The sequence below is a fragment of the Euprymna scolopes genome, chromosome 2 (genome assembly GCF_053919585.1).
Source record: "Euprymna scolopes isolate OS-2025 chromosome 2, ASM5391958v1, whole genome shotgun sequence".
Classification (NCBI taxonomy): Eukaryota; Metazoa; Mollusca; class Cephalopoda; order Sepiida; family Sepiolidae; genus Euprymna; species Euprymna scolopes.
This window is the reverse complement of record NC_136483.1, coordinates 192211260-192232203: the sequence shown is the minus strand read 5'-3', so window position 1 is coordinate 192232203 and position 20944 is coordinate 192211260. Positions and strand designations below refer to the sequence as shown.

Genomic DNA, 20944 nt, shown 5'->3' with positions numbered 1-20944 from the left:
AGGATAGATCTGGAATTAACTCTGTTACTTTCAAATCAACCGGAAATCAATAGTCCATAGAATTTTGTGGGGACGCCCTTTTCTCTTCCCTGCAACCTCTTTCCTACAGAAGGGACGTTGCAAACCTGTCTTTGTTTTATCATTATTTCCACGGCAAGTGCTCGTCTGAGCTCCAATCTCTAGTCACTCCTCCCCAATCGTTTTTGAAAAACACCTGTCTAGCTAAAACCACTGTCAATAACTTTCCCTACTCTTTAACTGTGCCTAAATCAAAACGTAGATTCCACGAACAATGTTTCTTTCTTAGAACTGCACGCAGGTGTGACTCTCTTCCGGTTTCCTGTTTCCCAGCTGACTACAACTTGGTTGTCTTCAAGTCCAACATAAACAAATTCTTGATGAACCGCCCCCTTAAGTAATCCAATCTACCAAATTTCCATTACGAACGATTACTACGATATTATTCCATTGATTACTGTACACTCAATAACCCTTATCCTCGATTGGCCTCAGGGCCTTGATAAGTGGTAACTCCTATGTAAAAAAAAAGTTAAAACAGCTTACTTGTACCTACGGAATCGCAAAACTAACTTTCGGATTCACAGAGCGGGATCTATATCTTGGGGTGGTCGAGGAGGAGGTGTGGACTTCAACCGGCAAGAGAGCCCGCGCTTTATCCCTATGCTAGCGAACGAGTAGCAAAAACCGTTTTCACTACCCGGCTTCAAACTTTATCAAAATCGTCAACTCTCTTTCCAGCTATATTAAGGTCACCCTTTTTTTAAAAATTTTGTTCGCCTTTCATACCAATCAAAGACAATGCATGCTTTTCCATATCTAGTTGTGACATATTTGTAGTATTGTGCACAGATCTCATCAAATGTGTGAACTTTTTGCCATGGGAGGCGGTGAAGTAGTGCTCCACCATTTAAGAGATACTGTGGATCTGACGACTGTAGAACTGATTGTACAGGGGAAGTCAGTTCCCATATTGCATCTGCCAAAGCCGTTTTTTTTTTTTTACCTCTCGCCATAGTCCGAAATGATCAAAAAGTCTAGGTGGGTAACCACACTGGAAATGTTCTTGCTTCTGCTGTCTCAAGGGTTCATTGGTAGATAACACACATAGTCTCTGAAATATGAGTTGTGGATTAGTCTCAACTGCTTCATTTTTGCTGAGCGAAGCTTTTGACCCAAGTGTAATTGCCGGATCTTTTTTTATTGTGTGTACTCGTGGACATTTTCTCCAATCATTGAAACTGTGATTGCCTCTCTTATGGAGTTTACACTGGCCAATTCATTTTTGTCTCCAGTTACTCCACTTGAAATGCTGTGAATGGACGGATCTTCCATGAAAAAGTCAAATGTCTGGAGAAACGCAAAAAGCTTCTATGTATTCCTCACGTCTCGCTCTTTTCTTGCTGAAGTAGCTTCCTGTTGCTGATTACTTGTGCCATAACGAATGCCTGATAGTTCTTGCATTGTAAACTTGATTTCAGCACACGCTGGCAGTGATAGCATCCAAACCAATCGTTGAATTTCGGCCATTTCTCTATCATGAGTAAAACCTCCGGACGTCTTTATGCTTCTCATTAGCACCTGATGAATAACCATCGACAACTCAGCCCAGAAGCGATCGTCTAATCACATGGAATCCTTCAGAAAATTTCTGGTACATTTCAGAGTGGCTTTTCGACAGCCATTTGCTGCAAGTACAAGTAGACCGACTTTGTGTCCTGTGAATATTGGCAGCATTTCTTTACAGCATTAAGTTCCCAGTGTGCTCTACCTTGATGAACAATTGCAGGATCATCAACATATCAAGGTATTGAATCCACAATTCCCCTGTTCATTGGTCAACCATCGCATCCTTCTCATCGTTGATTCTCTGGGCAGTCTTAGTCACAGACTCTGATGACAGAACATTATCCAATATCTCAGTCCTATCAAGAAAACATTTCAATAGCTCCTGAGCTTCCTTCAGGTCTTCATTTTGAGGAAATGACTCTTCTGCATCAGCGTTGAGTTGATCATCCTCAGTGACATGTGAAATAGCATTCAGAGCAGATCAACTAAGAAGTGAGCACGAATATCTCTTGCAATTGCTTTGCCACTTAGCATGTGCGTGACTGTGTTTTCATCATACACAAGATCAAAATGTTCTTGCAATCCAAAAGCTATCATCAAATGATCAATTGACCTCAGCAATCTCATCTGTGTATGGAGTTCACCAAGTCGCAAAACAAATAATTTCAAGGAACTGTGACTCAACTATCATCACTTTGTACCAAAGTGGCTGATCGAATGTTAGAATTGGTGTAATGTTGTTTTTCCTGGCTAAATCACGAATGTAACATAACGTTGAGTACATGCAGGTTGAGTCCTCGAGAATTTCCTCCATATTTTTACAATAATCAGCAACTTCCAGAAATCCCTGCTTTCTCTCCGAATCCTTTGGTATAACAAGGTTTTGTTTCTAAGAAGAATCAGCAGAAGAAAATGCCTTAGAAATGTTTTTATTTGAATCAAAGTTTGCTAAACATGTATTGTTGTAGAGAGAGCGAGAGAGAGTGAGAAAGTCAATCGTTTGGCGCGGGTCTCTCACTGTTAACTGGTGAGAGGGAAAGTCTATTGTTGTAGAGAGAGAGAGAGAGAGAGAGAGAGAGTGTGTGTGTGTGTGTGTGTGTGTGTGTGTGTGTGTGTGTGAGAGAGAGAGAGAGAGAGAGAAAGTCAATCGTTTGGCGCGGGTCTCTCACTGTTAACTGGTGAGAGGGAAAGTCTATTGTTGTAGAGAGAGAGAGAGAGAGAGAGAGAGAGAGAGAGAGAGTGTGTGTGTGTGTGTGTGTGTGTGAGAGAGAGAGAGAGAGAGAGAGAGAGAGAGAGAGAAAGTCAATCGTTTGGCGCGGGTCTCTCACTGTTAACTGGTGAGAGGGAAAGTCTATTGTTGTAGAGAGAGAGAGAGAGAGAGAGAGAGAGAGAGAGAGAGAGAGAGAGAGAGAGAGAGAGAGAGAGAGAGAGAGAGAGAGAGAGAGAGAAAGTCAATCCAGGCCATGGAGAGAGAAAGCGTGTAAGGTGTACATACTGTCTGTTGGCTCTTGCTCCACACATAGTAGCAGGGGACGTGAGGCGTGCGGGCGCGCGCCCCAAAGGAGCGATTGGTCTGTCGACCGCCAAGGTCGGGAACCGAATCGAAAAGCAGGAAATAGCTCAGGTCTCTTGCTTTTGTAGTTGTTTCGGATGGTCTTTTGCGTATTTTTGGATTTCCTTTAAAGAGAAGTGACGTTGCTCATGTATGTGTATGTGTGCGCGTGTGCGTGCGTACATGTGTGTACGTTAGCGTGTGTGTGTATGAACGTGAATGTGAGTGTATGTACGTGAACGTGAATATATGTACGTGTGTGTACGTGCGCACGTATGTTTGTGTGCGCGTATGTGTATGACAAGAAAAATGGCTTGAGATGTGAACGCATGTTTTTGTGTGAGACTAGAACAGCCTTGCAGTTGCACAAGTATCTTTTTCGACCATTAGATTTTGCTGAAAATTACCCAAAATCAAGACCACGTGGATATACATTTGGAAACGTAATATTTGACCCTGAGAAAATTCTGGTGTTTGAGCCCCAGGATGTTTTAGGGGTGAAAACCCCACTTTTGGGGGCTAATTTGTATTTTTCTCTTAAAATTCAAGGTCTCAGTCGGGAGACCATATAGTTTTTGGCTTGTTTTATCCGAAAGAGAGGTTATTCATGCCCAATATCCAAATTAAAACCTTTGTTAGCAATTTCAAGTTCAACCAAAAAATCAGTTAGATTGACTGTACTATGAATAGCGATCTACTCAATGTTGGAATTTACGTAATCATAAAATTAGTTGTCACGGTGAAAAGAGAGTTTGATGCCGTTTATTGTTGGGTCATATGTTTTTTTTTTTTTTTTTTTTCTTTAACGGGAACAAACCTACGAAAAACATTAAATTTGCTAATAATTTTTGTTATCTATATTTTGATTGTTGAACTTAAAATTAGAAATAAGTTGACTTATCAAAATGTGGAACTTCAAATCACTTTATCTCTTCTCCACGCCGCTCTTTCCATATATATATATATATATATATATATATATATATATATATATATATATATATATATATATATATATATATATGCACGCACATATATACATATGTATATGTACATATATGCACATACATATAGACAAATATATATACACACGCATATGCATATGCATACACACGCATACAGGCATACACCAACGGCAATGATTTTTATTCCGGTTATAAGTCGTACAGATTTTATAACTAGGCCAATCACACTAACGTATATATTTGAAGTCCACCTCTTTTTTTTTATTATCACTATTTCGTTAATCCAGCAGAAGAGCGAGAGCATTTCACGCGACGCAAAGTAACTTTTTTGCACCAAATCAAAACACCCGCCTACTCGTTTAACTACTGCTATCAAAATTACTCTTCCCACAGCTGATGTTGAAAGGTTCTCCGTCTTTTATTTTTGTTTTGATCAGTTTTATTTGGTTCAGCAGCTGAAAAAAAAGTGACAGAAGCAGAAAAACAAAACCGAAGTAACTTTTTCCCATCATTTGTTTGGAAGAAAATAACGATGGATTTATTTGGAGTTTTGTACATCCCAAACTGTCTGCTTGTCATATTATTTTTTTTACTCACTTTTTATCTGTAAGTCAGCGATTTATTTTTCATTTTTAACTTTTCACCTGGCTACAAACAAAACAAAAACAACGTTTTCTTTCTTTTTCTTCAAGCGAGTTATTCAAAAGATCCCTATGCTATAATGGAACAAATAATAATAATAATAATAATAATAATAATAATAATAATAATAATAATAAAATTATTGTTGACCCTTAATAGTATAGGGATTGTTGGAATAACTCATTTCGCTTACACACACACACACACACACACACACACACACACACACATAATTGTATGATTTATATTGAAATTTTTTGCAGCAAAAATATAGAATTTTTAAACAAAAATTTATTATTTGAAGCAAATAAATTTTAAAGTTATTTCTTTAATCCATTCTTTCTAAGAAAGTCTTTGTCGGCCTCTGAAGAGATGAGCCATCCATGCAATCCATAGATTAAGGAAAGAATTTTGCATTCCGTGTATTCCTTGCTTCAAATAATAAATTTTTGTTTAAAAATCTATATTTTTCTACAAAAAAAATAAATATAAACCATAAAATTCTTACTTTGCTCTACCTTGTATATTGAGCTATTTTATTTGGCTGGTATTGCCTGGTATAAAAATATTTCCTTCCAACAATATTTTGTAAGACTGTAAACCTAGTTGTATCAGAATTTTGTAGGAATTTTTGACACCCCTAACACGAAACTACGAATAAAATATAAAAAAAACTTTTAATTTCTCTTTTAAAAGTGGATTGTTTATTTTCTTTATGGATTATACTTCCAAAATAAACTATTAAAGTTGTATAAAAAGTAATAGAAATATTATTTTTTTTATTTTTTATAAAACAGTAATGAAATTAATTGAATTTTACGAGTTCAGTATTTTTCAATTTTTAAACTTTAAAAATCTATCAAAATTTTTCTATTGATTCTATTTTTACGATATTTTCAGGGTCAATGTGAAATTTTATGTTCTTTCCAATAAACCGAATAGACTATTTTAACAAACGTTTTTTTTTAAATTCAAGCCCCTATTTTGAAATGTCTGTTAAAATACGGAGGGGGAATCCCTTTTTAGCTTATTTAGATGACAGAAGAACTTTTTCCTTTTTATGCATAATCTACTCTCATTGAAATAGACTAATTTAAATATGAAGTCGACCGCTTGACATATAAACACCCGAATTATTAACTGTGCCTAAAAAGGAGTCGTAGGCGGAAAAAAAAAAAAAAAAAAAAAGACGCACGGACTTTCTTTACTGGTAAATATCTCAGACAAGAAATTGTCTTGATTTCAGATTGCCTATTTGCTTCTATTTCTTTTCAGCCTAATTTGCCCAGTTTTTAATTTAATTCATGCCTGGCCAAGTTACTGTTATAAAATCTAAACGTGACGAAGTTTTCAGAATCTATTCAAAATATATAAGCAGAATATTGGTATTCTTCCTTTCCTTCCCCTTAAAAAAGGGAAAGCTCTCACTAACGACCAAATGTAAGGTGTGCCCCCCCCTACTCCAATGACCTAGCTTAGTAATGGCTTAGTAAGGTCATTATTTCCTTAGCGTCACGTGCATGGTGGTCGAAGAGATATCTGCCGCCACACCGAAGATCTAATTTTTTAGCTAAGTACATTTTTTGTATTTTCTTTGCACACTTTATCTTATTTTATATTTTATTCTATCCTCTTTTTAAACCAAACAAATCTAACCCTTTTATTTATTTATTCATTATTTTTTATTTATTTATTTATTTATTTTATTATTTTTTTTTTTTTTTTTTTTTTTTTTTTTTTTTTCGATGTAATTTTATCTTATCTCTCAGGCATCTTGACCATTCTTGATTCACTTATTTTAAAAACAATTTCCTGACTAATTTCTTTTTACCATGTCACATCGACGTAGTAATACGGAGGGGGAATCCCTTTTTAGCTTATTTAGATGACAGAAGAACTTTATTAAGTACAATACTTAATAGTAACAGCCATGGTAAGGTGCAAAAAAAAAAAAGTGCCACCTAATTTAACTTTCACTATTCGTTACCTAAATATGCAGTATCTTAGCTGTGATACTAGAGCTATTCTTCCTGAGTGGATGCTATGCTCCTGTACGTTACCTTAATGTCTTCCTATAAATACAAAATACGGAATTTCAGACCGCCATGAACTAGTTCTTGTAACTGGAACAAACACCTAACTGCTAGCTACGAAATCCCAATATACATTTTACCTCCAAGACGATTACCTCTGTCTAGCCTGCATGCGGAAAAAAAAAAAAAAAAAAAAAAAAAAAAAACTTACCTGCCACTCTAAATCCTTGATTTGTTTCTTGTAAACTAATAACTCCTATCCCTTGAAGGCTAACAATCTGCTCATTCCCACCAAACCGCCACTTAACTCCTACATTTCACTCCGTTTTGTACTGGAATCTTTAACTTCCAGCCCCTGACTCTCACATGCTAACTGCTTAGTCATCACTAAACATCTATACAATTCTACCCTCTAGACATGCATTGGAGTTCATTCCTATTCCAGTTGGGATTAAACAGCTAAAGTATGTACTCGGAAGCAAAGCACACCGCACTGCATTACACAACTGTCCCCTCTTAGATATCTTTGCAACGCTAATACGAAACTGAACCAATGCTCTTTGCTATGCTAAATGTCCATAACTTTTACTTGAAAGCTGCAAACATATTCTCTCAATAATAGAAACTCACCTTGTACCTCCAACTTCATTCACACCTACTAAAACCAGCCCATATATCTATTTATCAAATTACACATGACTCAAAACTTACTGTTTTACCCGTACTATATTGCACTTGCATCTCATGCCCTGATATCATCTAAAATAGTTTTGGCACAACTCTTAGTTCAATTCTTAACTCCTACTCACACTTAAATATTATACTAGACCCAAGCTCACATGGATAAAAAAAAAAAAAAATAATAAATAAATAAAAAATAAAATAAAATAAAATAAATAAAAAAAATAAAAAAAAGAAAAAAAAATGAAAAAAATATTCATAAACAAAAATGAAAGCCTCTAACCACAGGATCTCCTAACAAGCATCCTTACAATCATAGTTGCTTACACTGCATGAGCTCTACTCAACCCCTTTATCCAGTAGCAATGAAATAACAATATCCCTAATCCACTTTGAGGAGTGTAACTATTTAGCAGATATAACCTCTACAAACTAACCCAATAACATTATCTAACCACGCGGGGTCGCAGAAATACCTGGATTAGAACCCAGGCGCGGAGCAAACCCTCTCAGTGGTGACGGACCCAGTAGATCTTCCCAGATCATCCGTCTAGGAGAAGGAAAACTCTGAAACTAAACCAAAGAGGAGGGAGGCCTCTTCAGTCTTGGATGACAGCCTTCCTAGAGCTGGTGACTCAAACAAATTACCGGTTTGCAATACCTAAATTGCTTAAGGAGTAGATAGGTCCTGCCTATCGCCCGGCTTCCACACTCCTTCTTTGCCTATTAGTCAGGCGCAGAGATACTATCAGTGATTCGACAGACACACCCATTGGTAGATCTTGTTTCTTGTCTAGGGCAATGAACGCCATTTCCCCCACTCCCGACACACCCCACCCCTAAAGCTGGGCATTTGAGAATGCTTGAGTACCACATATGCCTGAGCAATTAGATTGGGTTGACCTTCCTCTGATGGGTTGAGGGTACCGGATTGACAGTTACTGGCTGCTGTTTCCGACTGGTAGTACAGGAGCCCTAACTCTTTGGTAGCGCTTAGAGCGGCTGCTCCATCAACAGTTGAATAATATCGGGATGTTTGCAGTGCCATGGCGCGCATGGAAAGGGACCCTGCACTCATCCCCGGTGGGCTTTCCTGAGGCCACAGTCCTAGTTGATGGTGGGTCAGCTGATGGTCTACTTGTGATGCATGTGTGATATTCTGCATAACCTCCTGCTCGGCTTCCCCTAACCCAACTGAAACTCGTTAAAAAACATGATGACAGTACAATCTAAAAATAAGCTTAAACCAGGCTTAGGGTCAAACAAATTCAACTTGCCTCCTCCCTTGAGGCTTGCATTCACAAATATCCGTGGGCTTAGAACTAATTTAGCTGATGTTGAAGCATTTCTCCTAACAAATGCCCCGGATATCTTAGCACTAAGTGAGACTAACCTACACTCCTCCATCCCCTCTAACTACTTTAACATGCCTGGATATCTCCCACTCTGCCGTAAGGACTCTGACAGACATATGCACGGACTTGGAGTTTACATTCGTAATACCCTTCCCCTGACTAGAGAGACAAACCTAGAAACGGATGACCAAGCCTTTATGTGCTTTAGACTAATCATGCAACACAACATTAGCTACTTTTACTTTCTCTACCGCTCTCCTTCGACCCAAGACTGCACCATAATAAACAAAGTATCTGACAGCATAGACACAGCACTCTCCTTCGACACTAGCGCCCAAGTACATGTATTTGGTGACTTTAATGTCCATCACAAAAACTGGCTTGGATTCTCTACTTATACAGATGCAGCAGGCAGCGCAACTCATAGCTTCTCTGTATCTCACTCCCTATCGCAAATTGTTACTTTTCCAACCCGCTTCCCTGATCAGGAAGAACAACACGCATCACTATTAGATCTGTTTTTGACCACAATTCCTGATGATTGTGTAACGAAATCCGACAGCCCACTTGGGAACGCTGATCATGCGGTAATAATGGTTGAAATCGCCCTAAACTCTAGACCCAAAACTGAAGAGCCAGTGCTCAAAACAACCAGATATTATAAAAAGGCTGACTGGGAAGCTATCAGAGATCTTATCAGAGACGCCCCATGGGGAAATATTTTTTCTCTTCCTGCTGAACAGTGTGCAACTGAGACCACTGAATGGTTCAAAACTGCAATCGAAGCGCATGTTCCCATGCGGAAATTCTATAGCAAGCCCCACTCTCCCCAATGGTTTACTTCGACTTGCGCAACTGCCATTGCTCAAAGGCAGCATGCATTCCGAAGGTTTAACAGACATAAGTCCAGTTCAAACAGACAAAAGTACATAGAAGCTAGAAGTAACGTTAAGAAAGAAATAGCGACAGCTAAGAGGGAATTTACGGAAACCACTAAAAAACGCATCGAAGCACAAAAATTAGGAACTCGTGACTTCTGGAAAATCTACAACAGTGTAGTAAATAATGGGCAATCAACGATTCCCCCACTAACCAACAATCACGAGGTTCTTTGCTCAGCAACCGAGAAGGCTAACATGCTTGCCAGTCGGTTTGCCTCCAACTCTACACTGGACCCTTTAAACCACCCCCTACCTGACTTTCCTATGCGGACAGACGCCAAGCTAGACGATCTGGAAATCACCCCTGCTCAGGTGCATGCTATCATAAAAAACCTTGACACTTCCAAAGCATGTGGACCCGACCTCATCCCAGCTGTGCTATTAAAAAAGTGCTCAGCCGAAGTAGCTCCAGTTCTCTCCAAACTCTACAACAAATGCCTTAATGAATCTTGCTTTCCGAGCTGCTGGAAAACTGCTTCTGTGGTACCAGTATTCAAGAATTCTGGCGAAAGGACGGACCCATTAAATTATCGCCCTATTAGCCTCCTCCCACTTTTTGCCAAAATATTTGAGACCTTAATTAACCATGCTCTAGTCCAGCACCTTACAGATGCTAAACTTCTGACCGACCATCAATATGGATTTAGACAAGCCCGTTCCACGGCAGACATCCTCACTGTAATCTCTGAACGCATATACCATTCACTGGATAAAGCGGGAGAGGGCAGAGCGGTAGCTCTAGATATATCTAAGGCTTTTGACAGGGTATGGCATGAGGGTCTCCTCAGGAAGATTAGATCTTACGGTATCACTGGTAGAATACTTAACATAATTAAATCCTTCTTAGATAAGAGAAAAATCCAGGTTGTCCTCGACGGTCGTACGTCTAAACAATATAATATAAATGCCGGAGTGCCCCAGGGATCTATCCTTGGTCCTCTGCTGTTCCTGATATTCATAAATGACCTCCCCGATAAAATTGCCTCTGAGATGGGTATATATGCTGATGACACCACACTCTATAGCAGGCACGACAGGAAAACAAATGAACATATATCTAAAGTAATGGCAGAAACACTGGAGGATGACCTCAAATCAGTAGTGGAATGGGGACAAAAATGGATGGTAACGTTCAATGCCACCAAGACAAAACTGGTTTCATTCAATAATTACAGGAAACCTTCTCTACCACCTATAGCAATGGCCAACAACTCTTTAGCTGAGAGTACGTCTTTCAAGCTCCTTGGCCTAACGTTCACAGGAAACATGAGCTGGAACAATTACATCGAGGGCATTGCCAGGGCCGCTGCGAGGAAGGTGGGCTCTCTCTACCGTGCTAGAAAACTTCTAACACCCGAAAGTATCCTGTACCTCTATAAGGCCACTATTCGCCCATGTATGGAGTATTGCTGTCATATTTGGGCCGGTGCATCGGCTACTAGTCTCTCTCTCCTTGACAGGGTTCAAAAGAGAGTCGCAAATCTGATAGGCCCTAAACTGGCATCAAAACTTCAGCCTCTGTCCCATCGTCGAAACGTTGCATCCCTCTGCCTGTTCTACAAGTATTATAATGGTGAATGCTCTGAAGAACTGCAAGCACTTGTGCCCCCACGACGTGAACACCCTCGACAGACCCGACAAGCTGCAAAATCCCACCCCCACACTGTAGAGATCCCTAGATGTAAAAGATCGTTCTACTCCAGTAGTTTCTTCCCCAGAACTGCTAGACTTTGGAATTCCATTCCAGGTCACTGCTTCCCCAACTGTACTGACATGCATAAGTTCAAGTGCAACGTGAACCAACATCTCGCTGCCCTAATCCCTACATAGTGCCCCAGTAGATGTTTCCCCTGATAGTAGCCCCCTACACCAAAGTGGCAATGTGCCTTGTTTGGGGTGAAAATATAATAAAAAAAAAAAAAAAAAAAAAAAAAAAAAGTAAATAATTGATTTATGTGCCAAAGTTTTATGTATCACAAATTGAAGATCAATAAATAATATATTCTAATTTAAAACAAAAAAAGAACGGGTTTTTTTGAGATTTACCTTTAAAGTCCGAAGTTTAAAACCTTTTTAAAAAAAAACAAAACAAAAACACGTTGTTTTTATTTTATTTTTTTTATGAAACCTTGATCTTTTACCCTTTAATTTAAAAAAAATTAGGGTTTCAATTACATTTTTCGAGTAGTTATAAGCTTGGAAAGACAGGGGATCGAATTATTCAATATTTTCACGAAGTTTCTGACACACCTACTGTAAACCACAAGATTAATTAATCTCTGATTTAACTTATCTTATTTTTCGGATATATATACATTGGTCTTCTCCAACAGGTCATTTGTTTGCGAAGGAGAGACTAAACGTTGCTGTTATGGTTTCAAATGATCTGAAATAACAAGAGAGACTTTATTCCAAATATTTATCATATGTTATATATCCTCTCTTTGGTTTTCATACATAAAGTAAATTTCACAGTATGTAAGAATTATTTGATACTGGGGATATTTATAATCGTACCCTATTTCCAAAAGAGGGGAGATATAACATGTGAGAAATATTTGCAATCAAGTCTCCCCTTGCTGTTATTTCAGATTATTTAAAACCATAGAAGCAAGTTTTAGTGGTCCCTCCATCAAGACCAGAGGTTTGGGATATATATATATATATATATATATATATATATATATATATATATATATATATATATATATATATATTACAATTACATTTTAAAATATATATATATATGTGTGTGTGTGTGTGTGTGTGTGTGTGTGTGAATACCAAAGATCAATGATTTGCCCTACAAAATGTATTTAAGGTTGTCACCTATTTTTGTCCCTTTTTGCTTTTTATTTTATTTTACTTTTGTTAGTTTGAAGAGATCAAGGGGCTCCTTCCTGGGACTAACACTTGATTCTATTATAATTTAAATTTATATCCGAGGGCTCTTTTAAGAATAGACACTGTTCCCTTTATGGCTGCTATCTGTATTTCCTTACAGCTTGGTTTTCCAGGGATTGCTTCTAAGTATTTTTGAAGGTTCTTTTTTATTAGGCCAGCTGTGCCTGTCACAACTGGTATACTGTTTATTTCTTTCAGAGACCATGTTGTTTTTAGATCATTTTTAGGTCCTGATATTTTGTTATCTTCTCCCGTTCTGCTCTATTAAGGCCAAAGTCGTTTGGAACTATGACGTCGATAATGAGTGCAGTCCTTTCGGGCTTGTTCTATATTATTATATCTGCCTATATTTTTGCTTTATTTTACTTCAGTCGAAGTTCTCACCTGGGGCTAATACTTGAAGTCACAACCTGGGGCTAATACTTGAAGTCTATATGAGATACATAGATATTCGAATGTTCCACTTAAGTTCTTTATTTCTCAAACACTGAGTTAATAAAGAAGTTGAGAACATATTTTTCCTCTCCCCAATTGACCATTTTCATATATTGTATTATATCTTTTGTTTTGGTCTCTTGGTCTTACTGAATTCCAGGACAAGAATTTATCTAGTCTGGTTGCTGTGTGTTTTAACTCGTGTTTTAGGAACGGTTTTATTCCCCAGTATTTTACCAGGGGAGGGAGAAGGTGGTCATCAAATTGTTTCGCAAAAACAAGAGTGATAGGAATTGTATAGATAACTGTCAGTCATTAACAATAATGTTAAAATAAGGTTGAAGATTTTATTCAAAATCTTAGCTAATCGTATACAGATTGTTTTGCACTATATAATAAGATCCAGCTCAGAAGTCAAACAAATATTTCAAACTTGATTGATGCCGCCTACCACATATTTATATTGCGACAAATACTGAGGTAACGAATGTAGAAAACACTGGAGATGTTCGCCTCGTAATAGCGCGTTGTGGTAGTAATGTCACCAATGGAAAAAGGGCGTGCTCTTTCTGCCACTCGCAAATTGAAAGAACAAGAAGAAAAAGAAAACGCACGAAGTGTACCTGGTTTTATACAAGAAGACATGAAGACTGTGATAAGGCCACGTGTCTGGCCAAGATTTGAGGCGGATAAAAGAACTCGGCTTGAAGAGAAAGAAAGCAGTTTTTCGTTACGTCTTACATTGAATGTTGAAACATGTAATCGTAACGTTTCCACCCACGTAAGACGTAACTGCCTTATTTCCTTCCAAGCCGAGATCTTTTATCCGTCTCAAATCTCGCCCAGTCACGTGGATTTATCACGTTTCAACCAATCGCGACCTTGCGGAACACATGTTTATACATTGAATGTATAAACATGTGTTCCGCAAGGTCGCGACTGATCGTAACGTTTCCACCCACACAGTAAATTAAAATTAGTTTGACATTAACACATATTTCAGTATTAAAAATGTAATTATCTATTTTCCTTTTAACAGATATGGAAGACGAACATTTGGATTTTTTAGTGAATATGGAATTAAATATCCAAAGCCAACAGCATTTTTGGGAAATTTGGTTGAATTGGGTCAGAAAGTGAGTATTTCATATTTTTTAATTTTTTTTTTACTAACATTTTCAAATTCTTAAAGAACTGACTGTAAATCTTCCATATTTTTGGTGCTAGTTCATAACTCACCCCGGAGAAAAAACAAAAATAAAGAAAAATCTTTATGATGTATACACTCGTGACAGAAAAAAATATCGTACATTAAAACTCATGTAAATTGATCAAGTAGTTTTATTTTTATAAGAAAAATCATTTTTTAAGCTATTAATAGGAATTCATAGGCATTACGGTGATGTACAAGGCTAATTTGAAAGTATTTCTGAAGAGTGCTTAAAAGGGGAGTGAACAAATGATAAATTTGAGTTTTTCCCATACCTCCTCTCGATGTTAAGAATGGCTTTCCAAAATCTTGCAAGTTTGAATTATTTGCAATTATCTCCCTTGTCTTGAAACATGGCATCAAACGATTACCGATCGTCGTTTAGTTATAGAATTAGATTTTCATTTTGTTTTTAAATAAAACTACATGACGTGATTTTTGGTGTGCAATATTTTCTTTCCATTACGGAAATGTGTACCACAAATATTTTTCTTTGTTTTTGTTTATTCGTGTAAGGAGACTTGCACCATATTTTTATTCGTTTTTAATCTAAATGCTAAGTAAATTATCATTTCATAGGAAATTAAAGTTGTATCAAAACAAAATATATTTTTTTTAAAAAATCATACCATTTTGATAAAATATGAGAAATAAACATCTTTTTTAACCAACTCAAAACAGACAATTTATGAAAAAAAAAAACCCTATTATTTTAAGTTTGGTAAAAACTGAATTTATTAATTTTAATTTTTATAAATTTTATCTGTACTACATTTTAGTCTTTTATCTGATCGATTAGCATTTTTAAGTGTCCAAATTAAACGGCATTTTTTATTGGGGGGGGGCATTATATTGAAATGATAAAAAATGAGTATTTCATATTTTATGAGTTTTTTAACTGATCATTTACAATGTTTTAAAGAATGGAATGTAAGTCTTTTATAATTAATAATTTGTTTTCTTTAAATGTCAAGTTAATTATGATTTCATAGGAAACTGAAGTTTATTAACAAAAAAATCAAACAATTTTAATAAAATATAAAAACTAGCTGAACCCGTTTACCGGCATTACCCTGTGGAAATAAGACACGAAGCCAGAACAGATTTGGCAAAGGAAATCCCACCCCCACTCCCCAAAAACAAATTAAACTATGATTATCTACTGCATTATCGTATGTGAATTATGTAAATTACTGAATATGGATAAAAAAAATTATACAAAGATGGAAGCGGTTACTAGTGACGGCCATTCTCGGCTCTGAAAAATTGCTGGCACTAGCAACACTGACCACAATGAAATAATCCAGCTTCCACTGTCATAGCAGTGACAGCGAGCAGAAACCACTGGCTGCCATTGTCGGCAGTGGTTACTGGCGATTAATGTTGGCTTAGGGTGGTTACTTGCAAGTATTAGTGTTTACTGACGAGTACTGGTTGCATTTACAACTATCACTCTCGGTTCCTGGCGTTCACTGTCGGTCACTGGTGGCCGCGACCAGTATCAGCCTAAATTGAATCCTCCGAAATGAAATTGGATGTCGCTGGTGTTTTGAGGTGGTTACCTGTATTTACTTGCTTTACTGGCATTTACAGTTGAGCACAAATATTGCAAGTATTGGTCATTGTCGGTCAGTTTTGATCATGACCGTAGTCGATGTCCATTGTATTTCTCTGAAATGAAATTACCTGTCTTCAATTGTCGACACTGGTGGTTATTACCAGTCAGTGTTAGTTTAGGGCTGTTACTTACGACTGGTTCTAAATAAAATTTTCTGTTTTCAATGGTTGTCACTAAATGCCAGTTGCGTTATAAGGTGGACACTGACTTCCTCTGAAACTATTGATCATTGACGGTCACTGTTGATCATGACCATTTTTAGTATCCATTGAACTGCTCTGAAACGAAATCACCTGTCTTAAGTTGTCGGGTACTGTCATTCAGTAGTGGCTGTTATTGGCGAGGGTTGGTGTTCTTTTAAAGGGGGTTACTGTCACTTGATAGCACTGGCAGGCACTGGCGTTTTGAGACGTTTATTAGACGCAGACTGCCTTTTCAAGTATCAGTCATTCTCAGTCACTGTCGACAGTGACCATTTTCGATATCCATTTGACTGCTCTGAAATGAAATCGCCTATCTTCAATTGCTGGATACTGTCATCCTGTGGCGGGCACTGTCATCTATTGGTGGGTATTGTCATCAAGTGGTGGGTATGAGTGTTATTGTGTTAACTGGAGGCTAGTTCTCTTTTAATGTTGTTATTGTCACTTGATGTCACTGGCAGGCACTGCTGTATTAAGGCACTTACTTGCTGGTATTGACGCTTACTCACGTTTACTTGTGGGCACTGTTCAAGTTAAATTGAACTGTATACGGTATTTATTGTCTATTAAATTACTAGGTGTCTCCCATGTTAAGAATGAGTTTCTCTATAATAACGTTATTTCAGCACGGTCCATATTCTGCATAAGTACGGATATGTTAAATGATAAAAACAGGAATATAGCACATGTATAAAAAGAAAGAGAAATATATATTTCTATTACTTTTGCACATGTGCAAATTCATACATAGCTTGAAGTGGTTTAATTTTAAATCTGTCTTATTTATCTGTCGATAACTCAAACGATAACGAACGCAGCTGAAGTGGTAAATATTTTGGTTTCGATTCTAGATGATATTACCCAAGTCATTTTTTAATCTTTTGAAATTAGTACTATATATTAGGTACAATATAATATTCAATAGAGAATTGCCTCTATAATAATAAATATGAAATCTGCATGAATTAAAATATATTTAAGGATATTTTACAACCAGGCAAGACTGGGCGCCCTCGCTATTTTTTTTTTTTTTAATAAGATTGCGTAAATTTCTGGACAATGTAGAATGTAATTTGGGTGCGTTATTTTTATTGATTGGATTTCTCAGACTATTATTTACATTAATTTCAAGCGTAAAAACGTCACGTAAGTCAGTGACAGCTATTAAGAAGAAGAAGAAGAAGAAGAAGAAGAAAAGGCCAGCCAAAAAGAAAGGAAGTGTCTGAAACAGTTTCGTAAAAGTCACGAAAATAGTATCGGCAATGATCGTATGGTTAATGTTTAATTGTAATGCTCCGCTCCATATATATTATAAAGCAATCTCTAAAACAATCCCAAAAATGGCTAAAAAAAAAAAAAAAAAGCTGAAAGGATGGAAACAAGTAAAGTGTTGCAGTTAAATGAAATGTAAGCGAAACGCATACGTTAAGTACTAGTTACCGAAGTCAAAGTCATATTTAAAACTGGCCAAAAGCCAGTGAGAAATAATGGGTGTGAAAACATAAGTATGGCCAGTGTGAAAAGTAATGTAAGCATTGGAAATTAACAGTTTTGCAGTGTATCTTGTAAAGGAACAAATAAAACTTATTCGCGTTAAGCCGTCTGAAAGTCTGTGTCGTATTGCTAGGTGTGGTAAACGTAGGTTTCTATGTATTTTTGTCGAAGTGAATAAGGTCGGAAGCCATGTTGAATGTTAACAAAATCGTTCCGAACGTTTTCGTAAAAGCAATCTGTTAATCCATGAAACTACTCTGATCAACCAATCAAAGTGTCTGAAGGCAGAAATCCGAAAACGAAAGAGAGCGTTCATTATTGCATACTGAATTAGTATTAGATGACTGATAATAAAACGAAATGATAAAAGGAAGTAATCACGGATGTAAAATGGGGTAGGAGGAGGACATAATAATGGGGGATGAAGTATCTTGCTAATACTTGTAAAGATAACTGGTTTGAGAGAGTGTTTCTTCTCAGAATTATTGTAGGAATTCAGTATATTAAACTAAATCATTTGATAATAACCGGAAATACACACCAAGTATTGGCAGATTTTTTTCTATTCTTTTTAGAGGCGAGAATAATCGTGTCTGTTTTATTTTATATAGATATGAAAAACAAATTGTATAAGCTCTCAGAATATTCTATTTATAAAACACTTATAAATTTTGCTAAAATTAAATTTTTTTAGTTCAATTTTTATACATTTTATTTGAAACATTTATATTCAATTCATCCCATTTTTTACATTTATTTGAAGGATTAGTATTTTTGACTATTCAAATTTCATATTTCTTGCATTTTAGGGTTTTCATGGAGCATTTTTTGACTGGAAGAAGAAATATGGCGATTGTTATGGGTAAGGAATTTTTATGCATAAATTATTTATTAATAGTTTGGAAATCATTTTATTAATTAACAATTTTATTAATCAATTAATTTATTAAACAATAATTTTATCAAGCAATTATTTTATTAATAAATAATTTTTTAAAACAATATTTTAATTCCATGATACTCGATAAAAGTAGAATAATGAAAGACATGAGGAGATAATAAATAAAGCGATGTTGTTTCATGATGTGTTTTTTTTAAGTTAGTACACTTTTCATCATTCTTAGTCTTTAGTCATGTAATTATAATTAAATATTTCTATCCTATTGTAGAATATATTTTGGCTTTACACCCAATTTGGTCACTGGAGATCCTGAAATTATTGGAGAAATGATGGTAAAAAGTTTCTCCAAATTTACAAACCGACCGGTAGGTTATAATTTTAGCTTAAAATTTTAATCAATCTTCCAAGATATTATTATATGTATTAAACATAATTTAATTCAGAATGAGGAAAAATGAAAGATGGAATAAATGATACATGTTTAACGTGGAGGAATTCTCTTTGCGAATAAAAATTCGTATTTGTAATTTTGGCCCTTTTATCTTCTCCAGTCTGAAGAGTTGCCAAAGAATAAATAATGATTAATTCCTGTCAACTTCTTTTCTTAGCCTTGAAATCCATATTAGCATTGTTTTAATTATTACCCTAATCTTCAAGTTATAAATGAAATAAGTTAGAATGTTGTCGTTCCCGTTCATGAATGTCTGGCATTAAAAAAAATCCACAATATTATTTCCAAACCCCTTTTTTATGTAACAAAATAAATAGCTACAAAGTTCAAGTAAAAAAAAAATGTCTGTGCCGTTTATGAATGTCTAAAACGAATACAAATTTAACGAAATAATTCCCTTCAATTTCAAAGTTTGTTTTTGTGAATTATTTTATGATCACGGACACAACAATGTGGTGGACAAAAAAAAACCGCTTCAATGTTCAAATTATGAACAAAATAAAATGAATAAAACATTATCTTTTGTTTTATTTGGATTCTTCGGACTACTACTCTCATCTTAAGTGTTATTTTCAGGACGTTTCGGTAGATGCAACTTTAGACCTTCTTCAGATCTACTATAAAAACATCTTGATAATGAAAGTTAATTTAGGTAAGAAAAATAATAAAGAATGTCAGATTATGTCTTTCAGCAGCACAGTGCCACCTCACACAGCCAAATTGTGCTAGAGTGGTTGGTGTCAAACATGAATTTCTAGCTGCCACGGTCGTCCGATCTCAACCTTAAGAATTACAACATATAAGACCATGTTTTCACAAAGCTTACAGAGTTTGCCATGAGAATGTCGACTAGGTTAATTTTTCTGTTAAGCATATATTAGCTTGGATGAGGAAATATGTCCATAAAGTGTCCATGACATCTTATGCCTGAACATCGATGTTATATCGATTAATATTATATAATCACATAAAAATCATAATATTCGTATACAATATTTGCCTTTTTCTTACTCAGTAATGTTACTGAGTAACGTTTTGGGCATTCAAAATAAAATAAAAGGGAGCAGCATGACGTTTGCAAAACATGGTGCATATCTCATAATTGTTTAATGGTATGCAAGCATATATGTATTCCTGGTGGCTTTCTTCAGTCTTGACAGACTATGGATACCCACTGTAAGAGTGCCTGTGCATGGAAGTTTTGTGGCAAGAGTTGTGCAATCTTTAACCACACCTTTCCTGAGACAGTGTTGTTAAATACCAGTGGCAAGTGAAGATTCAGCACGACTGGAAACAATGCCAAGATAAGCGGAGAGAACATACAGTGACTAAAATTCCCAAATGGTCACCCATCTGGTACTAGCCAGGCTCAAATTTGCTTAACTTCGGTGATCTGACGAGAACCCGTGTGTCAACGTAATTATGCTGTGTGTGTAATATATATATATATATATATATATATATATATATATATATATATATATATATATATATATATATATATAATATATATCACACACAGCATAATTACGTTATACATATATATATATATATATATATATATATATATATATATATATATATATATATATATAATAAATTCCACAGCAAAACAACGTCGCAGCCCACAATATATATATATATATGGATTTAGGGGAAGGAAACTCTGATGTAAGAACATGTGGTCTACTGTATGCTCTGTCTTGTGGCAGTTATCTGCACCGACGGAGGTTAGCAGTAATACTGTGGATGTTCTACACAAAGCCTTCACCTCTATAAACAAATCATCCGTATGGATTTCCTAGCAACTTAGTTGTTGTGGCGAAACCTCATACGTTGAAATAGACGGTGAGAGTCCATTATATATATATATATATATATATATATATATATATATATATATATATACACTTTCTTTTACATAAACTTTATTTTTTCTAACATTCCCCCTGCAAGTGTGAACAACCATCAG

The 20944-nt window shown here is 36.0% G+C and overlaps 1 protein-coding gene across 1 annotated transcript in view; it reads left to right on the top strand.

Moving 5' to 3' along the window:
• Window positions 1-4273: 4273 nt before the first annotated feature.
• Window positions 4274-20944, top strand: part of LOC145300323 (cytochrome P450 3A8-like) — a 57995-nt gene continuing 41324 nt past the window's right edge. The window contains exons 1-4 of the mRNA XM_080144475.1: window positions 4274-4710; window positions 14135-14231; window positions 18430-18482; window positions 18790-18886. Coding sequence (XP_080000601.1) covers window positions 4637-4710; window positions 14135-14231; window positions 18430-18482; window positions 18790-18886 — 321 coding nt within the window. The 5' untranslated portion in view covers window positions 4274-4636. The remainder of the gene's footprint in view (window positions 4711-14134; window positions 14232-18429; window positions 18483-18789; window positions 18887-20944) is intronic.